General features: G+C 40.2%; 1 protein-coding gene across 2 annotated transcripts in view; it reads right to left on the reverse strand.

The window, feature by feature from the left end:
- Window positions 1-212: 212 nt before the first annotated feature.
- The window catches only part of LOC101095064 (cadherin-11), a 151,778-nt gene continuing 125,011 nt past the window's right edge, over window positions 213-26,979 (reverse strand). For both annotated transcript variants that reach the window (XM_023245550.2, XM_023245551.2), the window contains 6 exons: window positions 26,668-26,921; window positions 20,339-20,475; window positions 19,791-19,924; window positions 19,440-19,557; window positions 4,083-4,334; window positions 213-1,578 (listed from right to left, as the gene is read on the reverse strand). In XM_023245550.2, coding sequence (XP_023101318.2) covers window positions 1,082-1,578; window positions 4,083-4,334; window positions 19,440-19,557; window positions 19,791-19,924; window positions 20,339-20,475; window positions 26,668-26,921 — 1,392 coding nt within the window. In that variant the 3' untranslated portion in view covers window positions 213-1,081. The remainder of the gene's footprint in view (window positions 1,579-4,082; window positions 4,335-19,439; window positions 19,558-19,790; window positions 19,925-20,338; window positions 20,476-26,667; window positions 26,922-26,979) is intronic.

The raw sequence follows: 26,979 nt of genomic DNA on the forward strand, positions 1-26,979 counted from the left end.
TACAAGAAAGCTTTAAACGATGTTACAGAATCTTGTCTGAAAAAAAAAAAAACAACATTTGCAAAACATACTTGATTTTAAATAAACAAAAGCAGCAGACTACAACATCTCATAAATAGGGTTATTAAAAGATCACAATTATCTTAAATTAGAAATATAAATGGGTCATTAGAAATACTTAAACGTTTCAATGTTAAGAATGAAACCCAGAATTAAAAAAGAATCTGTTTTTTATTTCAAAGTTGCTTCTTATATTGAAGCTCATATTAAAGCAACAGTACAATGTTCATAAAATATAAGTGTGATGCCGTAACATTTCTTACATGTCAGAATACTGATATTTGTATGTATACTAAAATAAGAACTTTAAAATTGTACAAATAGATACATTAAAAATGACATAGAAATAGGGCGCCTCTCACTGAAACAAGACAGTTATATCTGGCACGTATTAGTTTAAGATGAAAGTAGAAGGAAAAAGATTTACAAGAATCAGCAGTAACAAGATTGATGCTCAAGAGACATAATTGTACATTGTATTGTACATACATTGTATGGGTTTAAGCTGGCTGAATATTATATATTTCAAGTTTAAAAATGCACTACATATAGAGTGTCCATAGTTTAAGGCGGAATTACAGCTCAGAACTGTTGTCCTTTCTAATTTTCTGGAAGCTTCTTTGACAAAAAAAAAAAAAAGGAAGAAGAAGAAGAAGAAGGAGAAGAAGAAGAAGAAGAAGAAGAAGAAAAGACTTAGATGTTCATAACACATAAACGATTTCCCTTCATTGTAAGTTCACCATGAGACTTCTCCTTCACTTAAATATTTTGTATGCCAAGTGGTTTTTTTCTCCAGCGAAGTTGATAAACAACTTCAATATTTGCCTTTTTGCGAGAAAAGGTACTTCACAGTATTTACCACTTTGATGTCCTTGCAGTTTTATTAAATGTATCCTCTCTGTAAAACTTTGCTTGTTTTAAATGAGCCTTTCCTTGATTTAAAAAAATACCTGTTTACATATCTTCTAGATTCTTCAGAATGCCAGACACAGTTCTTAAGGCCAAATTTGTACCATTATTGTTAAGAGTCGTCGTCAAAAGTGTCTTTGGAACCGTACAAGTCTGCTAGTTTCTTAAAACGAGGTCCCCAGTTCTGTAGGTAGTCATAGTCCAAGTCTGAATCTGTGGTGGCAGACTCTAAGGAGCTCAGGGACCCGGCCACTGAGCCCCTGCCTTCGTAACCATAGATTTGGATGGAATCATAAGGAGGGGCAGTTGGGTCATTATCTGCCTCCTGTATTCTCGTGTTGATGAAGTCATCGACGTCCACACTGTTGGGTGCTGGCCGGAGTCCAGGCCTAGGCATGTACTGATACTCGGGTTTTATGTCTTTGCGAGGGATAAATCCATTGATCCCATCAGGATTCTGGAGGGTGGCAATATCAAAGGCTTCTGTGTCTTCTTCCCCGCCCCCTTCATCGTCATAGGTAATGATGTTCTCACGGACATCTTCTTCCTCAAAGACTATGAGTGGTTCTTTCTTTTGCCGTCTCAGGGTCACAAACAACACTACAATGACTATGGGGAAAGCACAAGAAAGTAAGCATAGGTCCAGCCCAGTATTTCTGGGTTCTCCCCACCCACCACCAGGAGAACTCTGCTTACTGTAAGACATGGTGTGTACAAGCTTCAGAATAGGACCCAGTCTATCACTGTGTGAAATGAGAGCTTTACCTGGAATCCCCAAAGATGTGTAAAACTGCCCTCCACCTGTCTCTTCCTCTGCAAAATGCCGCCAGGAAAAGATGATACCCAAACAAACTGGCAAGTTGGAACTATTTTGAGCTTTTTACAAATGAATCCAATGCTATTTGGAAGTCATGTTCCTCAGAATTGGGAAGATTCTAAATATATTGGTCTGCAGCCTCTTAAAAATGGCTTATGTCGGTTTCGTTTTCCAACGGAAGACAGCTGTCTCTCCAAAGTTTATGAACGAGGACGTTCAGAGACCTCAGTCCTACCTTTCTATAAGAGGTGATGCTAGTTCCTGCCCAGAGGGCTGGGGGCTGGGAAGAATGAACAGGAGTCCTACTCTACCTTAATAAGAAATCTTATCATAAATGTGGCAGGGTTCTCTTCAGACCACCGTATGGAAGAGGGGAAGTTTATAATGACCCCCAGAAGACAAATCTCCTCTTTATTTGCATACAGGGAAACAGCATCAGCTGAAGCCCGGAGGAACAGCTCCATCTCGTCCCTGGGAAAGGTGATTCGACTACGCTCAGGCAACCTAGCATCGCTACAAGAGGTTTCTATGATATTCCATGAGAACACTCTGCCGTGGCTAGACTAAAGAAAATGTTTGTGGCTGAATCTGACAGGTGGTCTGGGAGCCCTAGTCGGTGCATCATCACTGGGAGATGCAAGACTGAGGGTTTGACCTTGTGTGGACTGTGACCGGCTCCCAGCGCTCACCAAGCAGTGTCCCTCCCCTGTGCCTTGTTCTTGACAACACCTACGCCCAGACCGGTCCTTTCCACTTCCTGTTTGGCTGACTCTTCTCTCTCATCATGGAAACCTATCTCGGCATCTCATTCTGACACCAGACACGGCTACTGGCATGCACTCCACCACCCACCTGGCCCCGTTCTTCTATCATCATAACTTATAATTTGGTTTACATATCTGGCTCCCCCTCCCCAGACTCTGAATTTCCTCGAGCTCTTTGGCATTCTGTTCCCTCTGCTTGGAAAATCTATCCATCCCAGTCTCTCTCACCATCTGGAAAATTCTTCAGCATCCAACAAGTATGTCACTTCCTCTAGGAAGATGTCCCTGACCTTAGTCAATGTGAGGCAATTCCTGCTGTGTGCCCCCATCACCTTTTATTCATGTCCCTATCATGGCACTCACCCCATGCCTCTGATTTATCTGTTCACTCGTATTTTCCCTGATAGACTATGAACAGTCAAGGACAAAGATGATGTCTGATTCTTCTCTTTATCCCCAAGGGCTGAACACAGGATCTGGTACCCAGATAATTCTCAAGAACTCTTTGTTGGCCTGAACTCAGGGGCTGTTCGCTGTGCAGCTGGGCTGCCTACTCATTCAGTGGAGAATGAAACATCATGGAACAAGCATAAATGTGGTGTCAGACATCCTTGGGTTTGAGTCCTGATTTTTCTCCCACGTGATCTCATCTTGCTGAAGGCCAGCCACGGTAAATGTTCTTAGCATGGGCACACTGCTGTTCTTTCAGAGTAAACCAGACAGGACATGAAAATGCAGAAGTGGGGCAGCTAACTCAGCCTGCAAGTGCAGGAAAAGCCTCCCAGGGGTCCCCCAAAACTGAGGCTTGCTCTCAGATAATCAGAGGAGGAGTCAAGATCCAGCTTGGCCAGGCCAACCTCATCCATTTCCTTAAGTCCTTCAGACATTGTCTGTGGCCTCATGATTACTCCTTCTGTCCCTAACTCTTCTCTTTCCTCCTATTTTTTTAAATGTTTTTTTTTAACGTTTATTTATTATTGAGAGAAAGAGAGAGCCAGAGCGTGAGCAGGGGAGGGGCAGAGAGAGAGAGGGAGACAAAGAATCTGAAGCAGGCTCCAGGCTCCGAGCTGTCAGCACAGAGCCTGATGCAAGGCTCGAACTCACGGACCATGAGATCATGACCTGAGCCAATGTCAAACACTTAACTGACTGAGCCACCCAGGCACCCCTTCTCTTTCATCTTCTAAGGCAAACTGCTGCTCATATCCCACACTTCTGCCTGAATTCCTCTTGTGCGAGACCTTCTCAGATGTCCCCCTACAGCACCCCCGGCTGGTTGCTGCTGTGCTGTCCTGCAGTGCCTGACAATTTGCTCATCAGAACCCTTCCCCGACCCTGCTCACAATGCTTGTCAAGTTGCCACCCAAATCATAAAATGGACCGGAGCAGACACCACCTCCATCTTGTCTCAAATTGTAGCCACAGTCCTTGGTATAGTTCTGCTAACCAGCCTGCACTCCAGAAGTGTATGTTTCCAGGATGGGCATCTGGTTGCAAAACCCTTCCTGCAGGCCACAGCGGAGTCCGCTTACCCAGCAGAATGACGATGCAGGCGAGGATGGCGATGAGCGCCCCCGTGCTCAGGCCGGCGTTCAGGATGTAGGCCTCAGCATTGCAGGACAGCAGTACACCGTGCACATCACACCCACAGACCTTGATGGTGAGGGTGTTGGTGCTACTCATGGGAGGGACTCCGCCATCACTGATCACGATGGGCAGGAGGTACAGATCCTGCTTCTGCCGACTGAAGCCTCCACGCCGGGCATACACCCCTGCAGTGTTATCTGTTGGAGGAAAGGAGACCTTTGGAATCACGGCATGAATATTTGTGCATTCAGCTTGGCAGACATGAGGCTGAACTTCTCATCATCAAGGTCAACAGCCAGAATCTTTAATCTAGGTATCTGTAGAAGCTACAGGCATCTGGCCTTGCGGAATAATGTCTCCATATTTTGGAACCAAACTCAGACATTGGCTCTTTTTTTTTAATATGGGGTAGATGCAAATGTCCCCACGGGCAAGTTAAGCACACTGTTTTCTGATAAGGTATTGCTCCTTTCGTCAGATACCACAAGAAAGTGTGGGCTCAGACCACATACTCTATGGGAGTATAGGAGATAATTAAATATATAAGTGAGTGTGAGAAGAAGCAAACAGAAAAATATTTTTCATGTTTGTACTTTCCTACTTCATGGCAAGCCTTTGGCCAGTTTCTGTTTGTCTGCTTTTGTTTTTGTGTTGTTTTAAGACATTTCCAGTTCACACGCAAACCTTGCCCATACTGTGAGCCCACTCATAAGTCCTAAAGGAATATATGTTTAAAGAGGAACTTTTTATAAAAACCCAGTAGCAGGTTTATAGTCTCTTTGAAATTCAAGCACCATCCACCAGCTAGTTAAACATGTCATGCCTCCTGCTTAAAATAATTCCAAATTATCTCTGCTGTCCACACAACACAGCCCTACCGAAAAACACTAGATTTTTCTCTATTTTTAAGACATTATTTGCCTTCCAGGGTCACACCCTATCCATTCCACATGCCCCAGTTCAGCCTGACATGCAGACATGGCTTCTGTTTCCCAAGCACACCACACCTCCCCCACTGCCTTTTTACCCACTGTTCTGCTGCCCCAGAAAGCTGTTCCTATGAGCATGGGAGGAAAACCCTCAAGCCTCAGAACTGAACCCAAAAGCCATCACTTTGGGCAGCCTTTCTAGACCCCTCCCAACATCTCCATTGTGATCCAAAACACTATGTATTATTATTTATTAATTTTTTTTCGAGAGAGGGAGAGAGGAGAGAGAGCATGTACACAAATGAGAGAGGGGCAGAGAGAAGGGGGGAGAATCCTAAGCGGACTCCACTCAGCGTGGAGCCTGAGACAGAGCTCCATCTCACGATCCTAGCCAAAATCAAGAGTCAAACGCTTAATTGACTTATGCGCCCAGGCACCCAGCACTATATATTCTTATAGAAATTGACACCCCACTATTCTGTCTTTATTTCTTGACATAACCACTTTGACCTCGCCTAGATTGTGAACTTCTAAGAATAGGGGACTTCATCTCATTCATCTGTCTTTCCAGGGATGGACACGCAAGAGACATTCAAGAAATGTTTTTTGAATAAATGGCATAACTGTGTTCTGAGAAAGGTTTAACCAAAATTCCCGATGTTGGCTTCCATATATTTTTCAATATTTTGTAACCAATGCCCCCAACTACTTCCTCATCATGTTTTCTGCATATCTATACCAGCCAACATTTTTTCCAGACTATATGTTAAATTTTTTTTAATGTTTGTTTATTTTTGATAGAGAGCATGAGTTGGGGAGGGACAGAGAGAGAAGGAGACACAGAATCCAAAGCAGGCTGTAGGCTCTGAGCTGTCTGCACAGAGCCCGACGCAGGGCTCAAACCTGTAAAGTGTAAGATCATGACCTGAGCCCAAGTTGCAGGCTCAACTGACTGAGCCACCCAGGTGCCCCAAACCAAGAGTCGGTTGCTTAACTGACTGAGCCACTCAGGTGCCCCTCCAGGCTGTGCGCTATGGGGGGACAACACTGGTAATTATAAAACAGGTGAAATTTTAAATATGTTCTATCAAATTATGTGTACACACACACACACACACACACACACACACACACACACACACATCCTCAACATGGCTTGCCTCTGTATGTCAGTTTAGAATCAGTAACTTATAGCAATATGAATGTATGGGCAACATGATGGCCCAAAAGCTAGTGGGTTTAGAATGGATTGACAGTACCATGAATTAGCTCTTGTTGTAGGAAGAAATACCTTAGAATCTCAAATTTAAATGGGTATATTTTAGGTGAAAGGAAATGTAATACATTCTCTGTGAGATAAAATTTATTAAATATAAAAGGCAGATTCAGTCGAGGGATGAGCAGATATTCTGAGTGTTACAGAAGGTAAGGTGTGTGTATGCATTGGTTTTTAGCGAGCTGTATCGCGACAGATTCTCTGTCCTTTGTTGCCAGCATTTCAAACAAAGCAAGGCAGAACAGCTAGCCCTCATTTCTATATTTTCTGAATTTAGTATGACTGGCATATATTGTTCTTATCACTGGAAAAAAATTCCACATAGTATGGAAAATCATGAAAAAATAAAAACAAACTAGCCCAAAAGGCTGTTAACTGAAAATTCTGCTTCCTGACTGTTCTTTCCTGTTCTAGCCTATACCATTTCTATGCTTAAGAAATACAAAAAAAAAAAAAATCACATATAAATAAATTTTTTCAAAATACGTTATTTCTTTCCTTCTTATACATTTTTTGAGCTCAAATAAGATTTTCACAAATTAAAAGTGACAACATCTACCCCATTTTAATAATCTGAAATGTCACTAATGCCACTATGAATAAAAATAAAAATTAAAAAATCTAAGATGGAAAGCAAATTAATTAAATTGTTTGGCCAAATACACTTCTCTGATACAAGCAACATTCCCAAAAGATCATTCACTTAGATTATCTGTTGGGTCACATCCTGTCACCCAGGGTGTTGTTTTGGAGGGAATGTAAACTGGGTATTTTGCTTTTGGAAACCTGTGGAAGGCAGGATTTAAAATCTGTTCTTCAATGTGCCATCCACCCAAGAGTGTGCCTCCAGGTCACAGCATGCTGGCTTACACATGATAGTGACTGAAAATCAAACACTAATGGAAAAACATGGAGCTGAGCAGGACACGGGCATGTGATTGAAAGATGTTTCATATTCTGAACAAGTGAGTCCCCTAAGACACACTGAAACTGTGACATAAAAGCTCATCAAGGAACCCAGCTGACCAGACCATTCACCATCTCCAAGTGATGGACCAGTAGAATCTTGAGAACTTTTAATGTTTATTTATTTATATTGAGGGGGGAGGAAGTGGGTAGGGGCAGAGAGAGACAGCGTGAGGGAGAATCCCAAGCAGGCTCTGCATTGTCCATGAGGAGCCCGATGTGGGGCCAACTCACAAACGGTGAGATCATGACCTGAGCCAAAATCAAGAGTCAGACACTTAACCGAATGAGCCACACAGGTGACTCAAGAATCTCAAGAACTTTTTAAAAAGTTCTTCTAGCCAAACATGTTACACATATGGATTTAAGATTAGTTGAAGAGGTGGGAAAGAAATGGACTGAAAGTCTCTTCATGGGCATACAATAATTACATGCTTTAAAATGAGTCAGTTTTCCTGTCTAGAGCCTTACTTGTTCATCTTTAAAATGAGGACCCTGGTTGATATCAAGCAAGCCTCACAGGGTTGTTACTGGAGTCAAATAACATAATAAAAGCTATGGTTATTCTATGGCTCAGGGAATCCTTCCACCAGAATATTTAACACCCACTATTGATATCTTCCAGCACTCATGACTGGATCAGGGTAGCTGTGATAGACCAGAAAACTGTGTAAACAGCCTGGCTTGGCACTTAGGTGCTCAGCGTTGTTTGAATGAATAAAATGTTTCTCCTGTAGATCCAACTGGACTCTGTACCAATGGGAGAGTGAGCTTTCTTTTGGGATGGCCATTTTAGAGGAGTCAGTGCTGTGTCCCCTGATGGTCTTTCTTGTGGTCCACTCTGATCACTGATCTTCGGCTAAAAAAAGTGCCACCACTATGGGCAGGAATTTCATGAAAACAGATCTAGAAAAACACACTGAAAAAGAAACAAACTAGCCATAATAACACAAACTTGTTATACTGAAAATCAACTTTGCATTCTGTTTGACTATGGATTCTCTTTCATCCAAATCATTTTCATTGGCAGTCACTGCTTATGTATTTTTGAGAGGGTCCCCTCACTTTGGATATACACATTCCTAAGGTTTATGGGTGCCTCATGGATAAAAGAGGCTCCATGAGCCTTTTTTTTTTCAGGGAAGTGTCGAATTGGCTCCATGGCTAATAAGATGAGGCAGAAAAAGGCAAATGTTACCAATGTTTAAATTTCCATCAAGAGATTTCTCAGATCCTTTTCCTTTATAAAGCTTCCAAAGAGCAAATCTCTCAGTAGTTGGGGTCAAACAGGCCTGGTTTTGAATCTTGAATCGTTTACATATTAATTGCCTGACTTCAACTGTAGTAAGTAAATGTCCTGAGTTTCTATATTCTCACCCAGGAAACTAATAATTTTAAATGTTAAAACGATTCCATTCATAAAGGTACTTAGCACAGCGACAGACTGTTGGAGATGCTCAGTAAATATTAATTCTTTCCTGGAAGCGATCCTCTTTGAGCAATAAACTAATGAGGAAGAGAAACTTATTGGCAGAGAGAGGCAAGTGAATTCCTGGAAATGTCATTGCAGCTTGGAACGCAAGGGTCTACACAGAAGAGCTCATCATCCAGAGGTAAGAAAATAGTTCACGCTCCTGAATCCTGGGCAACATATTTCCCACAGTAAGAAAATGTTTTTCAAGCACTTCACTTTTTCATCCTGACACCCAGGGTTCTCATTCCTGGCCACAGACACGTAACCAGTTTCATTTTCCCCCTACTTAGGCAAAACCTTGCAAATAGGGTCATTAATTACTAGCATATGTCATGCACAAAATGTAGTGTTTCCATTAATGGAAAATAAATTCAGATTTCAAATTTTTATGTCTACAACCTGGACTCCTAATTACATGCTGTTTTTACCTGCACACTTTGTCATTACACTAACAAAATGTAAAGGGACCTGATAATGATTGTCTCCATGGTACCAGTTTGGGATGCAAACATAAGGGTTATGATGATGATGTAGCCCATTGGAGGGATACATACAACTGACATTAAAAGGGGAAACTATGATGGGTAACCAGCCCTCGATCGATAGATCACACTCGGTGTAATCTTGTATTAGCCAAAAAACAAAAAACAAAAAAACAAAAAACACTGAGAGCTGAGCAAATGGACAGCATAAGGCATAGACTCTGTATGTTTAAAAACTTGAAAAAGAAAAGCATCTGCAGCACAGAATTAGTACACCATGGTCTCACCATGATGTCAGGAGAAAGGCTTGAGCTCAGGTGAGAGAATCAGTCACCTCAGCAGCTTCCCTAAAGCTCTTAAGATGCCCTTTCTTGGCCACTCTGTTTCTTCTGTCCTTCTGTCATTGTTCACCTTGATCAGATGAAGGCCTCTCTGGAGACTATTAAGCATCTAGAGGATTGAAGCCAAACCTTGCTCTTACTTTGTTCACTTCTGACCCAAACTACCGTCTCTACCTTTGCTCAAACCTGAGACAAAGTAGATCCATCTACCACTTAAAAAGTTCTGACACACTTGAAGACAGTTATGCAGTCGCTAGCAGAATAATCCTCTGGGCCCTCTCCACTTTCCCTAGAAATGTGGCCATAGTTCTATCAGGATAATTGAAAAAAAATATATAGGTATGTATGTGAAGTATATGTGTATATATCTATATCTATATAAATACAGTATGTGTCTCAGAAGTCTTAATGGAGCTTTAAGCTTTAATACTTTTAGAGGAATATATTCTACAAAAGACATCGCTGGAAAGTTTAATTATTTAGATTACAATTTTTTTTTTTATTAAATAAACTCTAGTCCCAGTGTGGGGCTTGAACTTACAACCCCAAGGTCAAGAGTCACCTGCTCTACCAACTAAGGCATTCAGGAACCCCCACTTATTTAGGTTTTTTATACTCATTTAGATTTGTGATTTTTCAAACCTTAACTGAAATTTTTTAACGTTTATTTATTTTTGGGACAGAGAGAGACAGAGCTTGAACGGGGGAGGGGCAGAGAGAGAGGGAGACACAGAATCGGAAACAGGCTCCAGGCTCTGAGCCATCAGCCCAGAGCCTGACGCGGGGCTCGAACTCCCAGACCGCGAGACCGTGACCTGGGTGACCTGGCTGAAGTCGGACGCTTAACCGACTGCGCCACCCAGGCGCCCCGACCTTAACTGAAATTTTTGATGCCATATATTTGCCATCTTCCATCTGAGGGAATGAAATAATAGAAAATTTAAATAATACTTTTAAAGTTTGGAGCACTTATATTTTTGACTTTACTTACACTCAAAGATGACCTTAATAGCTTGTGTATGCATGTTAATGAAGAAGATTGTTTGACCCAAGACTCTGATGGCTGTAATGTCTTCCAAATGAATTAAAGAGCTACACTCTAGGAGGATATCATCATGATTTTTTAATTAACACCTTTGATACCGAGGGACTGGCAAAATATGAAATACAATAAATAACATTGTAGAGATATCTAAATGCGTGTGTGTATCAGACATCTAAGTGTGCACTGTTGGCTGGTATTAATAGATTTTTCATTGTTATAATTGACCACTTCCTTTGAAATTAACTCTCCCTCCATTTTTGTGTGAGGAGAATTCTCTTCTTGGGAGGGAAAAAGAAACATATTGCCTAAGTGTTTCTTGATTTAAGACAAGGAAAACTACCACAGAATTCAGTGGGATATAAACATTTTGGGTCCCTTAGTGAGTTGAGAAATCCCAGGAGTTATTTAAGTCAGTGACCAGAGGAAACCCTGAAAGAATAATGTGTCTGTTCCACCAAAATGACCTATCTTTTTGTGTTGGGCTGGGGAAGGAGCGAATTCCCAGATAAGCTGCGTTGTAATGGACAAACTGCTGCAATGAAATTCAGGCGGAAAAGGAACATAATTATTTACACAGAGAAAATGGCAGAGCATTAAAAGACATCTGCCATTTTGATCTGCCAATAGAGCATCTTCCATATTGAAGCAATTATGAGGGAAAAAAGTTCCATAGAAATCTATTTGGCTATCTTTAAATGATGAAAGTAAAAAACCAGAGCCTATTTGGATGCTGTCTGATGCTACTCATAAAAAAAAAGAAATTTTCTAAGCTTAGACAAAAAAAAAAAAAGTGCTGGTGGGGGAGGGAAAAAAAAAGATGTTTGCCAGTTGGTCTAATCGGGGTGAATCTGTCTTGGCTATCCCGATTTATTCAGCCAAAACTGCTTCTCATGTACCCTTTCTGTTTTCTTTTGTTTTTTGGTCTTTTTTGCATTTTTTAGCAGATCAGACTTCACTCTGAATGCATCAGGTATCAGAGCTCATTTGATCTGCAACTTGGCCCATCTTAGATAATATTCCTGCAAAATAAGCACATTTCAATGTCATCTCTTCCTGTATCCAAACTCTGGATGTCCAATATAACTTTGTGGAAAGAAGAGGTACGCTATGTGGTACTGACTCCTCAGAGCATTTGGCATTAAAAGGTGAGTGTCTTTTTTAGCCTGATGCTTATGTTATAACATAATTATTTTCCCCTAATAATAACAGATCCCTGAAATTTGTGAGCACGTCACATGTTTCCCAAGCCACTCTTTCATTTTAATCCTTGCATTTGGTCAACCCACTGTTCTTAAGTGCTGGGATGCTGTCCCCACAGAGCTCATGTTCTAGTGGGAGAAGATGGGGAAATGAATGTTTAGAATGCATGATAAGGAAAATATGAAAAACTACTGCAGTGTTCCTGGAGGACAGAGGAGGAAGCACCCAAGATAGGCTGGGGATATCTGGCAAAGCTTCGCCTCAGTGACTTTATTTATGGGGACACCTGAAAGAGGAGGAATAGGTAGGAGGTGTGTACATTCCAGGCAGAGAAGCTCATTTTCTTGTGATTGTGGAAGATGGAAGGAGATTGTAATTGGGGAACTATGAAATTACCTCGTTTGTTTTTCTTTAATTACAATTTTTTTCTATTTTATTTTAAAGAGAGAGTTGGAGTGGAAGAGAGGGGCAGAGGGAGAGAGAGAGAGAGAGAGAGAGAGAGAGAGAGAGAGAGAGAATCTCATGCAGGCTCCATGCTCAGTGCAGAGCCCGATATGTAGGGCTCCATTTCATGACCCTGAGATCATGACCTGAGCTGAAATCAATGGTCAGACACTCAACGAACTGAGCCACCCAGGCGCCCCTTAAATTACCTCATTTTTGTTGGAAGTCACACTGACTTGAAATATGGAAGAAACATTAAAAGGCTGAAGAAGTTCAAATGAAATAGGGAAGGTGCTTCATAATGTCAAAAGGGCTGCTTTTTTCATTTGTTGACTTGAAAATCCTGAGTATTTTTGTTGGTGTTAAAATAGGAACTTATTGCAAGGTCCTAAAACTGTCCTCGGTTGCTCAAATGACTAAGAGATGTTTCAATAGCTAAATAACCCGATGATCTCATAGGCCTCCAACTTTAGTTGAGCTGGCCTACTGGATAGCATGCAACCCTGGGGTTCTTGGAGCCTGAGATGTGTTCCAACTGTGCCCACCTTTTGGTATTTCACTGCTGTCCCCTCTCAAAACACTAATTCCTAGGAATTAGGGGTGATGTAATAATTGACAGTTTGTAAAAATAAAACAGTAATAGGATTAATCGTATGGCAAATATTCAGGGATTCATGTTAAGACTGTTCCCATTCCAGCAATAAAGCGTAAAGCCAAGCATTTAATTGCTAACCCTTCCTCTTTCCTCTGTATTTTATCACATGATCACTGTTTGGAACAGAAGGTTTGGAAATTAAAAATATGAGGTTCAATATTAGGATATTTCAATTTAATTCCTTTAACAAATCATTAGGTCAAAGGACAAAATCATACTCTTCTCTGGTTAGAATCCAAAAATTATGATAAAAATTGAATATCCACTTTTTCTAAATAAAATAATAATGCAAAGGAAATTTCCTAAAACACACACACACCCAACAACACAAATATTAATTTTAATATTACTACCAATATTATGCTTATTGGTGAAACTCTAAAAACTCTTAAGTAACAAGTAAAGCAAGAATGCCTGTTATCATTGCTGTTATTTAACACATTTTAAAAGACCAAATAGACCAAAAAAACCCCACCAAATCTTAAAAGAAGACAAAACAAATTGCATTATTTAATTTTTATGTAGTTGTCTCTTTAGAAAATCCAGGCAAATCAGCTGAGAAGTTTTATCACCTAAGAACAATGTCCAAATAATAAAAAGTTCATTAAAATGGCTATAGTTTATACTAAAAATATTCACTTAGAAAACAACTTAAAAATCCACTTCACAACAACATCCAAAATATAAAGTATCTAGCCATAAGCTTAATAAGAAATACACAGAAGACGGCTACAAAACATTCCTGATAGCAATACAAAGAGAACTGATTCATTGGAAAGTCAAATCATGCTTCTGGATGGAAAGAATATTTTAAAACTTTTAGTTCTTAAGTGAATCCATAAATTTAAGGTAAACTCAATAAAATGCACAAAAATACTTCTCAGGCACCTGAAAAATAATTATAAAGATTATCTGGAGGAACAAAGAAACCAAAAGTTAAGAGTACTAATAGTAATAAAATGAAAATAATTTGGAGAAACATATGTCAGATTTTCACATAGATGTGTATGCAATAGTAAAGAAAATTATAATACCAGCACTAGAGTAAATAGAATGGTAAGAATTTAAGGTCTAAAAAAATCTAATACAAGTTGACCCTTGAACAACATGGAGATAGGGGCACTGACCCCCCACGCGATCGAAAATCCACTTATAACTTTCGACTTCCCCATAACCTAACTACTTATAGCCTACTATTGACCAGAAGCCTTACTGGTAATATCAACAGTCGAGTAACACATATTTTGTATATTATATTATATATTGTATTCCTACAGTAAAGTAAGGTGGAGAAAAGACAATGTTACTGAGAAAATCATGAAGAAGAAAAAATACATTTACAGTACTGTACTGTATTTATCTAGAAAGAAAATCCATGTGTAAGTGGACCCGTGTCTTTCAAACCCATGTTGTTCGAGGGTCAACTGGATTATGTAACATAGATGATAATAAAGATGGTATGTCAAAGCAGGCGGAAAAGACTGACCATTTCTTAAATGACATTTAGGAAATGTCCAACCAATTGAGGTTATATATGTATTTCACATGGATAAATGGTGGAAATGGGAAGTAAGATGTACAAGAAGGAAAATATAGGTGAATACTGACATCAATTTTGGATAACGAGAGCATTGCTAAAGATAATATTAAGCAGAGAAAACCTGGTATAAGAAGTGCAACGTCTAATTACAAACATAGCACAATCAGAATCGAAAGGACAATGAAACACTGGGAAAATCTATGTAGTAGGTATGCTAGGTCCAAGGTCATTAACATTAAAAGATGAAGACACTTTACAAATCAACTGTAAATAGGTGAATATATAATTCACAAAAATGTACATGGGGTGCCTGGGTGACTCAGTTGGTTAAACGTCCAACTTTGGCTCAAGTCATGATCTCACAGCCAGTGAGTTTGAGCCCTGCGTCAGGCTCTGTGCTGACAGTTCAGAGCCTGGAGCCTGCTTTGGATTCTGTGTGTTGTGTCTCTCTCTCTCTACCCCTGCCCTGCCCTGCTCATGCTCTCTCTCTCTCTCTCTCTCAAAAATAAATAAACATTATTTTTTTTTTTAAATGGGAAAAGCACATTTACAAAAGAAAAAGGAAATAAATGATCAATGCTTATTTAAAAAATCCTAGGTTTACTAGTAATCAAAGGCATTGAAATTTTAAAATGTGATTGTATTTCACTTACCAAATTGCCAATGATTTGAAAAAGTAATAAAATCTAGAGTTGGCTTACATGTGTGGAATACCTATTTTGCTAATGGTATTATAAGTATTTCTGTTAGTATACATATGTCTGATGAGTAGTTTGTCAATTAAATACCAAAAGCTTTTGACCCAATAATTCCACTCTAGAAACTTATCCTAAAATAGTAATTAGATATTTGGCAAAGGTGTGTGAAAACAATGTACTTACACAATGGTTAACTGAGATCAGACATCTTTTTAGTGGAAGTTAGGGAGACATTTAGAAGAAAATGTTGACATAAGCGTATTGATGCTGATTGTGTGTGTGTGTGTGTGTGTGTGTGTGTGTGTGTGTGTGTGTTTGTGTACCACATATGTATTATACCATATATATATAGTATATTTATATATATTATATATGTTATATACATATAACATATTTATATATAATTTATATTTATATAAATTATATATATGTGTGTATATATATATATTATATATGTCTGGACAGATACAAAAAATAGTAGTGATTATTTCTATATAATATAGTATCAAGTTCTTTTATTATTTATAGTAATATTCCTGCTTGTTTGTATTTTCTAACTTTATTGCAAAGAACATGTGTTAATTATATAGTAGAAGGAAATTATAAAATTCTTGCAAATATATTTTACTAGAAATTATTATGGCTATAATTTAAATTGAACATGAAGTACAGTTTTTCCCCTGTTCACAATTTCCCCTGGAACTTTAGATTGATCAATTGAATTCCAGATTTTTCTTCTTCTGAAGACTGTGATTATTTGACTATAGGGTAAACAAAGACTTTTTTTAAAGAATTAACTAGAAAAGACATAAGCTTTCTACTCATAGTATAGTGTGTACACTTGATGAGCCCTTCAAATACCCAAACTTGTTCGCTGTTGCACTAATGTGCCTTGGGAAAATATCTGAAGCTCCTCATGTCTCATTCTCCTTCCTTATCTAGAAAATGGGGATAAAAATACTCTTGAGTAACCTTGTGGGGCTGTTTGAGGAATTCAGTTTAATAATGGCCATGACAAAGTTGTATAAATTAACGAAGAGCTAGATAGATGGGAAGGGTTATTCTCAGTATTTTTTTCTTTGCACTATTCTCATTCATTACACATTTCTTGTGTTTTAAGAGAAGCCATAAGTCTGATATTTTCAAAGCAAATGCATCTCAAAACTGTGGGCAGATCAGCCTCCATCTGGCCAAACAGCACCGTTTTTGAAATTAACAGCCCAAGATGGACTTAAATGTTGAAGAGTCATCCAGTGTTGTACTCTCCGGCTGCCTGCTGAGTCACCTGTGAAGCTTGGCTACAGACTGGAGTAAGGGAAAATGAAATAAAAGGCTTGGGTGTATTAAGATGGCTTCTCTTCTCCTATTTCTAAAGATGTGTAATGCTTATGCCAGTTTAGGCAAACACAATCCTGATTATTTACATGGCATAATGGAAGCAAACACTCAAGGAGAAAGAAACCTGATGCTTTTACTCAGCGTGATCTAAACCATTATCTCATGTTTTCTATGGAAAACAGTTTCAGCCGAGAAATTTGGTAACTCAGTAGGCTATTAATAGGATGTGGAATGTGATTACTCCTTTTGGATTACTTCAATATGTAATTACTTTTAGGAGCTAGCAAAGAGACTCTATTAAATGATAATTATAGGACTGTATTTGCTTTAAGGTTTTGTAATAGCTCTAAACATAGGAGTTTTCATTAAGTGTTTGCCATAGTTAATAAAGTCATTTTTCTTAAAAAGTAGCAATTCACTCAAAAGTGGTAGCTCTGCATAGTATTAGTTTTTTTACAGGAAAGGGCAGAGGAAACAGACTGTGTACTGGGCTGGCTCATCTTTTTGAAAATACCGATGGCATTCCTGAAGTACTGTGACAAAGTAAAATACTTACAACTCCCTAGAGAACACTCCATCTTGGTATCATGTTTTCAGAGGGTTAACAGCAACTAAATATTACCACACACATAAAAGAGAAAGAAGACAAGGCAGGTGATGGAGGTGACGTTGGCACAGTGAGAAAAGCCTAGAAACACCTGCTGGGTCAGGAGGTGTCCAACCATACAGGGATGTTGCTGGGCATCCATCCAGGAGTTAGGCTTCAAATGTTAGTTGGGGATTATAAGAAAACACAGATAAAAGTATGCCCACAAATATTTGAGTAAACAGATCATAAGAGGGGGATGGCATAAGACACATGTTAGAACAGTGGAGTTTTCCAAACAACTGAGTCGATCACCTCACTTTTCATAAAACTAAATGTATGCTGAAATGTTTTATAAGTATCTCCTTCACCACAACACTGACAAAAGCCTAGGCTCGTGGCAGTGTGGCAATCAACCTATCACAAAATAGTTTGGGAATTAGGAGAAATCCAAGAGTGGAAGCAGGGATTCCCATAAACTCAAATGAAGTATACCCATATCTTAGAAAGTGTTATGGGAACACTATGTGTGCTACCTTGTTCAGTTCGGCTGAGTAAGCATTTCTTGAATGCCCACTACATGTGAGGTCTTCCTTCTTTGGAGGAATGCATATTTACAAAAGGAAATTCTTAGATTATACACATGTACCCCTGGAGGTACGTGAGCTCCCAGTCAAGAACTACTCCTCTATCTCAGTGGCCTGCAGACTTAACTCTCAAAGGGGCTTAAGGCACTCACATGTGCCCATAAACCAAAGCTAACAAGTAAAAGAAAACTCTTAGATGAAATATAAAATTAAAGCATTCCAAGTACCATTTCTATTTTGAAATTATAGGAATCATTTAGTGACAGGTTGTTTCATAGGGTTCCTTTAAAACACAGGTCTGTCGTATTACTTTCTTCACACCCAGGCTCTCAAGAGCATGTCCACTGCAGAAAGCAAAGCATCAGGAGAGAAAATCTGTCAGCACCTAGGACATTTTATCCCACAGTCCCTTTTGATATGTGCTTGATTTTACAAGGCCATAATTAAATGCTCAAATCAGTTCCAGAAATAAAAATGCAGTATGCTAGATCATATCCCCTCAACTCCAAGCAGGATGGGGAACTTCTTTCCTCTAATAATCAACCCAGTAGGGACAGTGCTTAGGGTTGTAACGTCTTGCCTCTGAAAACCTGGGTTTAAAACCTAGGTCTAATTCCTATGTGGCTCATTGACTTTGAACAAGTTACTTGATGGTTATGTGCCTCATTTTCTTCATCTTCAAATGGGAATGATAATAATGACATTTACCTATGGCGTGTTGAGGGAAAGAAATGGATGGAGTGTGGGAAGGGTCTTGGCATGTTGTTTGGAACACAGCTACCAAACCTGGTTTGGTATTTATGATTCTGATGAGTGATAACAGAGATGGGGAAAGCAAAAATACTTATTAGGTTAATGTAAGCTCCTATACGCCTGATCTCAGTCACTGGGAAAGCAGTCAATCTATAACCTGGTACTGTGTGGCTAAGGAAAGCATGTGTGCTCAGGAGGACTACCTTCTAGTCCTATGTCGAACGATGGCATTTGTCTTCTTGCTTCTACCAACTGCATTGTCACGGGTTTCTAGGGACAGCTGTAGACCAACATAGCCTGCCCAGAAGTCAAGAAACTTACTTTCTGATCCTGGCTTGGTACCAACTTTATCAAGGGACTGTAACAGTTTGGGCCTATATGGAAGAACAGCTACTTCAAATAATTTGTAAGTCTAGAACCTCTTTGATGAAATGAGAAGCAGGCATGATATTGAATTTCACCATGTCTACAGTGGCCAAACAATGCTCTGTTCATGCCCTTCAGGCAATAATTCTGCAACCATCTTTAGGTAACAAGCTATGAACCCAACCATACTGCATTAAAACTATGCTTGGGAGGGAAGGCCAACTGAAAGATTACATTGCTTTACAAAGTTGAACTAATCTCTTATAATGCTTTATTTGATATCAATATTCATAAAGCCATGCTCCCCCCAAGGGTTTATCAACCTCTTAAAAAAGATAAATGAGGTTGTTTGCATATTGACCCTGTAAGCTTCCCCACTTGGTTTCCCCACTGCTTCTTGAATATCAAAGCCAATAAAAAAGTAAAATAAAATTACACTCACTTATTCATATGCACCAAATGAGCCCACACGTCTCAAAATAAAGGTGGCATTATTACTTCTTGTTTGTTCTTCAACAGACAGCCATTATTAAGATTAGGGAAAACACTTGTGTTCTGCAATATAAAAGCCATTCATTCTCCATTTCTACTTCTCTGAATGCATAGGAACTTTAGTACGAACCTCTGTTGTCTCTGACTGTGAAATTTGGATTGTGAATGATTTCAGGGGGTAGACTGAAGATAAATCTTGGTCCATTGGCTGTGTCATCCTTGTCATCTGCACTAATTGTAACAATTGGCTGAAAGAGAAAGGTGGCCCATAAATAAATCATGCTGACATTGGCACATCATTTATTCAAAAATTCCTAGCTGGCTGAGAAGCCTGGGTTTAACAAGAGCACAGCTACAGAGCTTAAACTAGGGCTCTGAAGACCTCTTGGGCAGCGGCAGGTATCTCCAGGTGAAGCTCTCAAGATCAAACTCTGTTTCCAAATTGCTTGTACAAAGCCAGAAAAAGGGAAGGCATCATTACCTGGTTAGAAAGTGGCTTGGTCTGATCACTCTCACAGATGAAGCCTTCATAAGGGGCGGCAAACTTGGGAGCATTATCGTTGACATCAAGGACCCTAATGGCCACTGGCACTTTGGCTTCCTGATGCCGGTTGTCTGAAAGAAGAGAATTCAGACAGTAAATACAAGCCCTCCAGGATATTCCAATGTGTGATCAAGTTTGAGAACCACTGGTCTATAGGTACACAAGCATCCACAAATCTAGGCTCTAAGGATTTAAACAATACTGAGTGGCAGCCTAAAGTGGGGAGTCCCGCAGTGATGGCTATAGTGTCAAGATCCCACTTGCCAAATCTATACCCAGTTCTGCCAGAGAAAATGAAAATATCTCTACGTGTTTATATGTCCTCTTCGATACATGACCAAGAATAAATTTTAAACACTGGAAAATATGCTTAAGACTAAAAAATGTATTCTATCTCAGCTGTCTGTCATTTTCCAGAATATATATAGAGTCTGATGGAATAAAATTTGGTAAAGTAGAATCAAAACCCTTAGGAGAATACTTACGGATTTCTGCTGCAAAAACAGATATGTTGAGCCAGGCAGTTTCCTCTCTGTCCAAAGGTTTTGTGGTTTTAATAAAACCATCCTCTGGATTAATAGTGAAAAACCTGTCGAGGTCAGTATGACGATCGATGGAATACCTAAGCGGAATGCAAATAAGGCAATTAGACGGAGACATTCTGAGCAGCTTAATATTTGAATATTTTCTCCATGCTATATTTAAAATAACTTTTTCAATGGATTGCTTCAACTAGGTTTCCTTTTTAATCAAATTTACTTTTTAAACTTCATACATGAATCTTTTATAGAAATCATTCTGCTGCATTGGGCTTCTTTATTCAGTACAATGAATGAAAGAGCTGTTTAGCATATTTGATTGAGAAACGTAATGACATGTTGCATATTTCTTCGTATTTACTACAATCCCCCACCCTCTGAATATTTATGAAACTGCATTTGGGAAGTGGGATTGCCCAAACTACTCAGAAAGTCATAAATGCATCAAACTGTTGCCAGATTTTTGCATACAAAATATTAAATAGTTTCAAGTTTACCTAAATTTATCATAAAGGAGCATTTATGGTACTAAAAAATCAGTTTTCTCCTTATTTAAAGAAAAATGCTAACTCTAGTTTGAGTGAATTTATTTAGTTTATTTATTTGGTTTTAGGGGTTCTCAGGTAGCCTGGGTCTGAATTCCATGATGAAATATGCAAAGCAGTCTTGGTCATTCATCTGTAGAGTGTTCTCCTCATACTTTTATGATGGGCTGTGCCTAATAGCCTAGCCGGAAGGTTTTTAACTACTCCTGTCCACTTAGAAAGCTTGTTTGTTTTTCTAAGAAAAGAGAAAATAATTTCCAGAATATTACTGGACCATGTTTATGGCCCAGTGAGGAGGGAGATGGAGCAAGAAGAATGACCTTTATTGAGGTGTAGTGAGGTAAAATAGCTTGTCCGGGATACCCAGAGTTGTAAATACCAAAGTGCTGGCTTTAATATGTCTGTTCAACACCAAAGCCCCTTTCCTTTTCACTCCACCACACTGTCTCCAAAATGAGGAGCAAAGGTGGTTATATTAAGTCGGGTAGCATACTGGGTTCATAATTGGGTGGCTTCCTTCTGTTGGAGGGCTTAGCTGCAGTTTCCTAAAGTTTACAGAATATATATGTCTGAAGGTATTCATCGAAGGTCATAAAAGTCAAGATATATTAAAGGTGGCAAAGACCATGGATGTCAGAGTTTAATCTCTTCCATTTACAAATGATGGGATTTCCAAATGGCCTATTATCTCGTTTCTGGGGGAGCCAACATGAGAACTCAAATCTTCCAATTCTAGATAATGTTGCTTCCAAGAAAGAGGGTTCCACTCATGGAGCAGCACTTCACGGTATAAAAGACACGAGTTCGTCCGTGATGTCATTAGACTGTGAAGCTCCGTATGGGAATGGAATGATGAGTCCCCTTCCCCAGGGAGGAAGCTGAAGAGAAACCAGGAACACATGCCTCGCAAATGTCAGGAGAGGCTCAGTAACAGAGCCTTCAGCGGGTAGCCTTCTGTGAAAAGGAGGCAAAAATAATAGACTTTTTCCCCTGCCACCAGGGAGTTTACTATCTAGTGGACATGACAAGACACAGTAACTGGGAGAAAGATAATTAACAATTCAAAGCATTATTCTCTAGAAGTGAAGGGCATGAATTTTGGTTTTATAAAGTCCTAGATTCAAGTTCATGCTCCAGTACATCTAAGCTTGGTGATACTGGAAAAGTCCTTAGGTCCTATGAATCTTTGCTTACTTATCTTTTAAACTGGATTATTAACAGTACCTAAGTTTTAGCTTGTCTGTAAGAATTCCATGAAATTATAGATGTTAAGATATATAACCTAGTGCCTTGCATACTGTAAGCAGTACAACAAATAATAGTTGCTTTTCTTTTTTTTTTTAAGTTTCTTTGAGAGAGAGAGAGGAACTAGTGGGGGAGGGGCAGAGAGAGAAGGAGAGAGAGAGTCCCAAGCGGGCTCTGTGCTGTCAGCGCAGAGCCCAATGAGGGGATCAAACTCACAAACTGTGAGATCGTGACCTGAGCTCAAACCAAGTTGGAAGTTTAACCGACTGAGCTACCCAGGCGCCCCTGCTCTTCTTTTGTTGTTGCTGTCACACACTGTGGACAGATCATGGAAGTTCTTCAGTGTCAGTCTACAGAATATGACCTTTATCCTATAGCCAGTGAAGAATCATAGAGGGCTTTTGATCAGAGGAACAATGCATGGAATCAGGCTGTCAGGGTGATTAATAAGGTAGGGTGGGCAAGATGGTCTGAGCAAGAGAGAATGGAGGAAGTGCAGAGAGACTTAGCATCTGAATGAGGTGTTGGGGACACAGGCACTGGTATAGGAGTGAGAGGGAACACAAGATTGTGTGATGAAGATAGCACCATTAGGACTCAGCTGATACTTGGAAGGCTGGGAGAGTCCCAGAGAGTTTCTAGCTTGAATGTCATGTCAGAGAGAGGGAGACATTGAGAAACACAAAAAGTCAGCTTAGCAGAAAGGAGAGAGATTAGAATTCCACCAGAGATACGTTGCCATGTTAGGAGAGTAACAAGTCAGCTCTCCCTCAAGTTTCACAGAATCAAGGTGGTGTCAGACTTTAAGTATGTCACAATAAGTATGAGCTCAAAAATAAGTTTAAATAAATGAGCGAGCCAGGGAAGGAAAAAGCAAGTGTGTGAAAAGTCACAGCAGAGAGCAGAATAGGTGCAGAGCAGAATCAGGGAGAAAGATCAGCCCTAAGGCAGAGAATCTGGAGCCTTAACTCAATTCAGCCATGCCTGGGTAGGAATGCTCTTGATGAGAGGACAGAGAGAGAAAGATTCAGGTCAAAAGCAGGCATCTCAGGGAGCTCCCACTACCTGGACAGGGATCAAACATCAGTGAAGACCCCAGGGTGGTGCTGTCGGAGGCAGGAACAGACTACTGCCAAGGAAGGTGAGAAGAGAGACTGTCTCAAAAAGGCAGCAGTGAAGAAAAGTTGTCTAATGCTACAGAGTCTGCAAAGCCAGATCTGCAAAATTTCCATGCAGCTAAGAGTCTGTTGGACACTATAGTGTCCTACCCACAAGTCCAAGGACACAAGTTCCCATACAGGTGAAGATAAACAATCAGGAAAATAGGTAGTGTGCATAGTGCATAAAAAGCTTTGAATGTTCTATAAATTCTTTGAAGAACAGGGACTGAGCGGGTAAGGTGGGGGGTTGGTTCAAGGGCCGTACTGAGCATCTTTGGATAATTATAGACACGGAAATTGCCTACTTGCACAGAACAGCCACCATTGAAAACATGACCCAAATAACCAATCGCAGATGTGGATCCTGGAGACATGAGGCACAGAGGAAATGAGCAATTGTTCCAAGCGTTTTTACGTCATCGCTCTTCCAAAACGTTGCTAATGCGCCTAGCCAAGCCTAACTCATTTAAAACCCACACCGCAAACATTTTTGAGTAGTTTCAAAGTGTTGTTACACTGACCCTCAGTCATGACATAATGGATCTTTCTGCATAGAGAAAAGACCGCACTCAAACCTTCTTGGGAAATCTTCCCATTGGTGGCTGTTTGGCTAGAATAAGAAGCTCAAAATGGACCGAAGGCAGATCTGAACTAAAATCCAGCCTCCAGTACCCACTGGCTGTGGGACCGAAGAACTCACATCATCCCTTTGAGCCTCAGTACTTCCATCTGTTGCATCCTAAAGTAGTCAAGGCTTCAAAGGATGTCTGAGGATTAGTTTAAATAACTTAGCGCAACACATTGTCTGGGGCTGAGAAGATGTTCATTAAAGGATAATTCTCTTCCTTTCTCCTAAAAGGGATATTCAAGGATTTAAAGGCAACTAACATTTTCATTTGGGATTTCCTCCTGCCCTTTCAGCATTTTCTTTGGTGTCAATAGAAAAACTCCATTGTCCGTGGTAATTGTTTTCATGTTCATATTTGTTTCCTATTTTCCCTCTACTGAGATTTGATTGACAAATAATATGTAATGTGGGCAATGTGGCATTTTGATATAAGTGTACCTTGTGTAATGATTACCATCGTCAAGGTAATTAACATATTCATCACCTCTCATGGTTACCATTTTGTGTCGTGTGTGATGAGAACACTTAAAATGGACTCTTAGAAAACTTCAAGGATACGTTATTAACTGTAATCACCAGGCTGTACATTAGATGTCTGGAGCTTATTCATTTTATAACTGTGAGTTGTACCGTATGACCAATATTTCCCCATTTTCCCATCCCCACTCTTTAGAAACCACCATTCTACACTCTGTTTCTCAAAGTCTGACTTTTTTAGATTCCACTTACAAGTAATATCATGCGATGTTTGACTTTCTATGTCTGACTTATGTCTTTTAGCATAATGTCCTCCAAAGTCCTCCAAATTATCACAAATGATGGGATTCCCTTTTCTTTTTAAGTCTAATTTTCTTTATTCATTCATGCATTGACAAATACTGCGGTTGTTTCCATGTCTGGGTTATTGTGAATAATGCAGCAGTGAACATGGGAGTGAAAATATCTCTTCAAGACAGAGCCATTATGGAAAACAGTATAGAGCCTCTGCAAAATGCAGATGGCAGCTGGATCTTTTCTAAGGGCTACAGTTTACCAACCCCAGAACCAGGCAGACAGTCCCCCTTTGAGTGTGCCAAGGACAGCACACAGCATAAGGTGTCGCTGTGATTTTGCACAGTGAGCACTGTGAGGTGGAAACTGCATCTGATCCATGAGTAGGATGTCCCAGAAGAATTTCTAGAACAGGTGACACTGAAGTGGAAGTGGGAAAAATGAGTACTGTGTAGCAAGTTTGAAAGAAGGAGGGGCAGAGCTCCCACCTGGAGGGAGAACATGTAAAGGTGGGAAGCAGGAACATGTAAAGAGCAAGTTCTGCCTCAGGAATGGGAAGTGGCCCAGTCCAGCTGCAATGGAGAGTCTTATGCCAAGAGGGAATAGATGGAAAATGAAAGAGATGAATAGGACACGGCAGCCACCGGGGTGGAGGGGTGCAAAGAAGAGCCTGCCACTAAATAAGAGAGTTGGGATTATTCTCATGGGAGCAGCAAGGGGGAAACAATTTGATCACTGATAACTCAAGTGTGGAGTATGATGTGATATTTAGATGTGCTGTTACAAATGCTCAATCTGCGGGCGCCTGGTGGCTCTCTTGGGTAAGCATTTGACTTTGGCTGAGGCCAAGATCTCGCGGTTCATGAGTTCAAGTCCCACAATGGGCTCGCTGCTGACCGCAGGGAGCCCACTTCGGATCCTCTGTCCCCTTCTCTGTGCCCTTCCCTCGCTCATGCGCATGCCCTCTCTTTCTCTCAAAACTGAAAATAAAGTATTTTTTTTAAATGCTCAATCTGGCTAGAGAACAAAAGAAGGGTGGGTGAGAAACTGGAGGCAGGGAGACCAGGCTGAAGCAGGGAAAAAGTCCAGGTAATACAGGAAGTAGCAGAGGGGCCATGGATGAATAAACACCTGCTAGGATCCGACACCTAGGCAGGTTTCAGGCAGCTGTGCCCTTCTGCCCCGTACATAGCCTGGATCTGTGACAAGCCTTCTTCTCTGACAATTTTCCTCACCTCCTCATGTCCTTCATCATCTTCATCAGCCTCACTGGTCACTAACATAGGTTGAGGAAAGGGGAAGGCAGGTTTCTGAATCATTTTTCTAGCTAGTTTTTCTAAGTCACAGAGATCATAATAAGAAAAGCACCCCAAATTTGTGTGGCCCTCTGTTATCTCTTCCAAGTGCCCTGTAGCCATTAGATAGAGCTTGCTCTCCTGGCCTCCTGTTCACTGGCTGTGTCGCTCTGGGCAAGTCACTTTGCCTTGACCATGTCCCCTCAATTTAAGTGAAAATTCCTATAGAATAAAATTGAGAGGATACATTAGAGTATCTGCCTAACATACCGAATGGAGTAACTGGAGCATGGAAAGGTGTTCCATAAATTGTAATGACTATAATTAGTTAACAGTCCTTATCCATACTTCGCTACGGTTCCCCGAGACAAGCCTTGCTACGCATTGCACCACTGTGTACACTGGGAAGTCTGCTGCAGACAGAAATTATGTAGTTTGAACAAACTCATCCAAAAAGTAGCAGAGGGGAAGTAGAATTTACATCTTCCAAATCGTAGTCTTGTTTACACTGCATTGAACCTGATCATCTTGGATCCTTTTTGAAACTGAAGGATGTGCTTCCCTCAGGACTTTCCTGAAACGTCTTTCCTCTAAAATTCCTCATCCCGGGCTCTTAAATAAATGTCTGTACCTTATCGGGCTGTTGGCAGCATCGGGGTCTTTGGCGTGCACTCTCCCAACGACAGTGCCAGCCGCTGCATTTTCTTGGACTTCGTGGATATAACTTGGGGCCAAGAACATGGGGGGCTCATCAGCATCTTCCACTGCAATCTTGACCGTCACAGTGTCCTTGAAAGGCCCGTTGCTGATGAACTTTGGGTCGATGTGCACATTGGCTGCCTCTACCTTCAAGCTGTATGCTCTTTTGGTTTCAAAATCTACAGGCTGGCAAGAAAGAAGACATGATTGGCAACCGGTTCCTTGAAAGAATCATGGAGGAAAA

The sequence above is a fragment of the Felis catus genome, chromosome E2, assembly GCF_018350175.1.
Source record: "Felis catus isolate Fca126 chromosome E2, F.catus_Fca126_mat1.0, whole genome shotgun sequence".
In the NCBI taxonomy this organism is placed as follows: Eukaryota; Metazoa; Chordata; class Mammalia; order Carnivora; family Felidae; genus Felis; species Felis catus.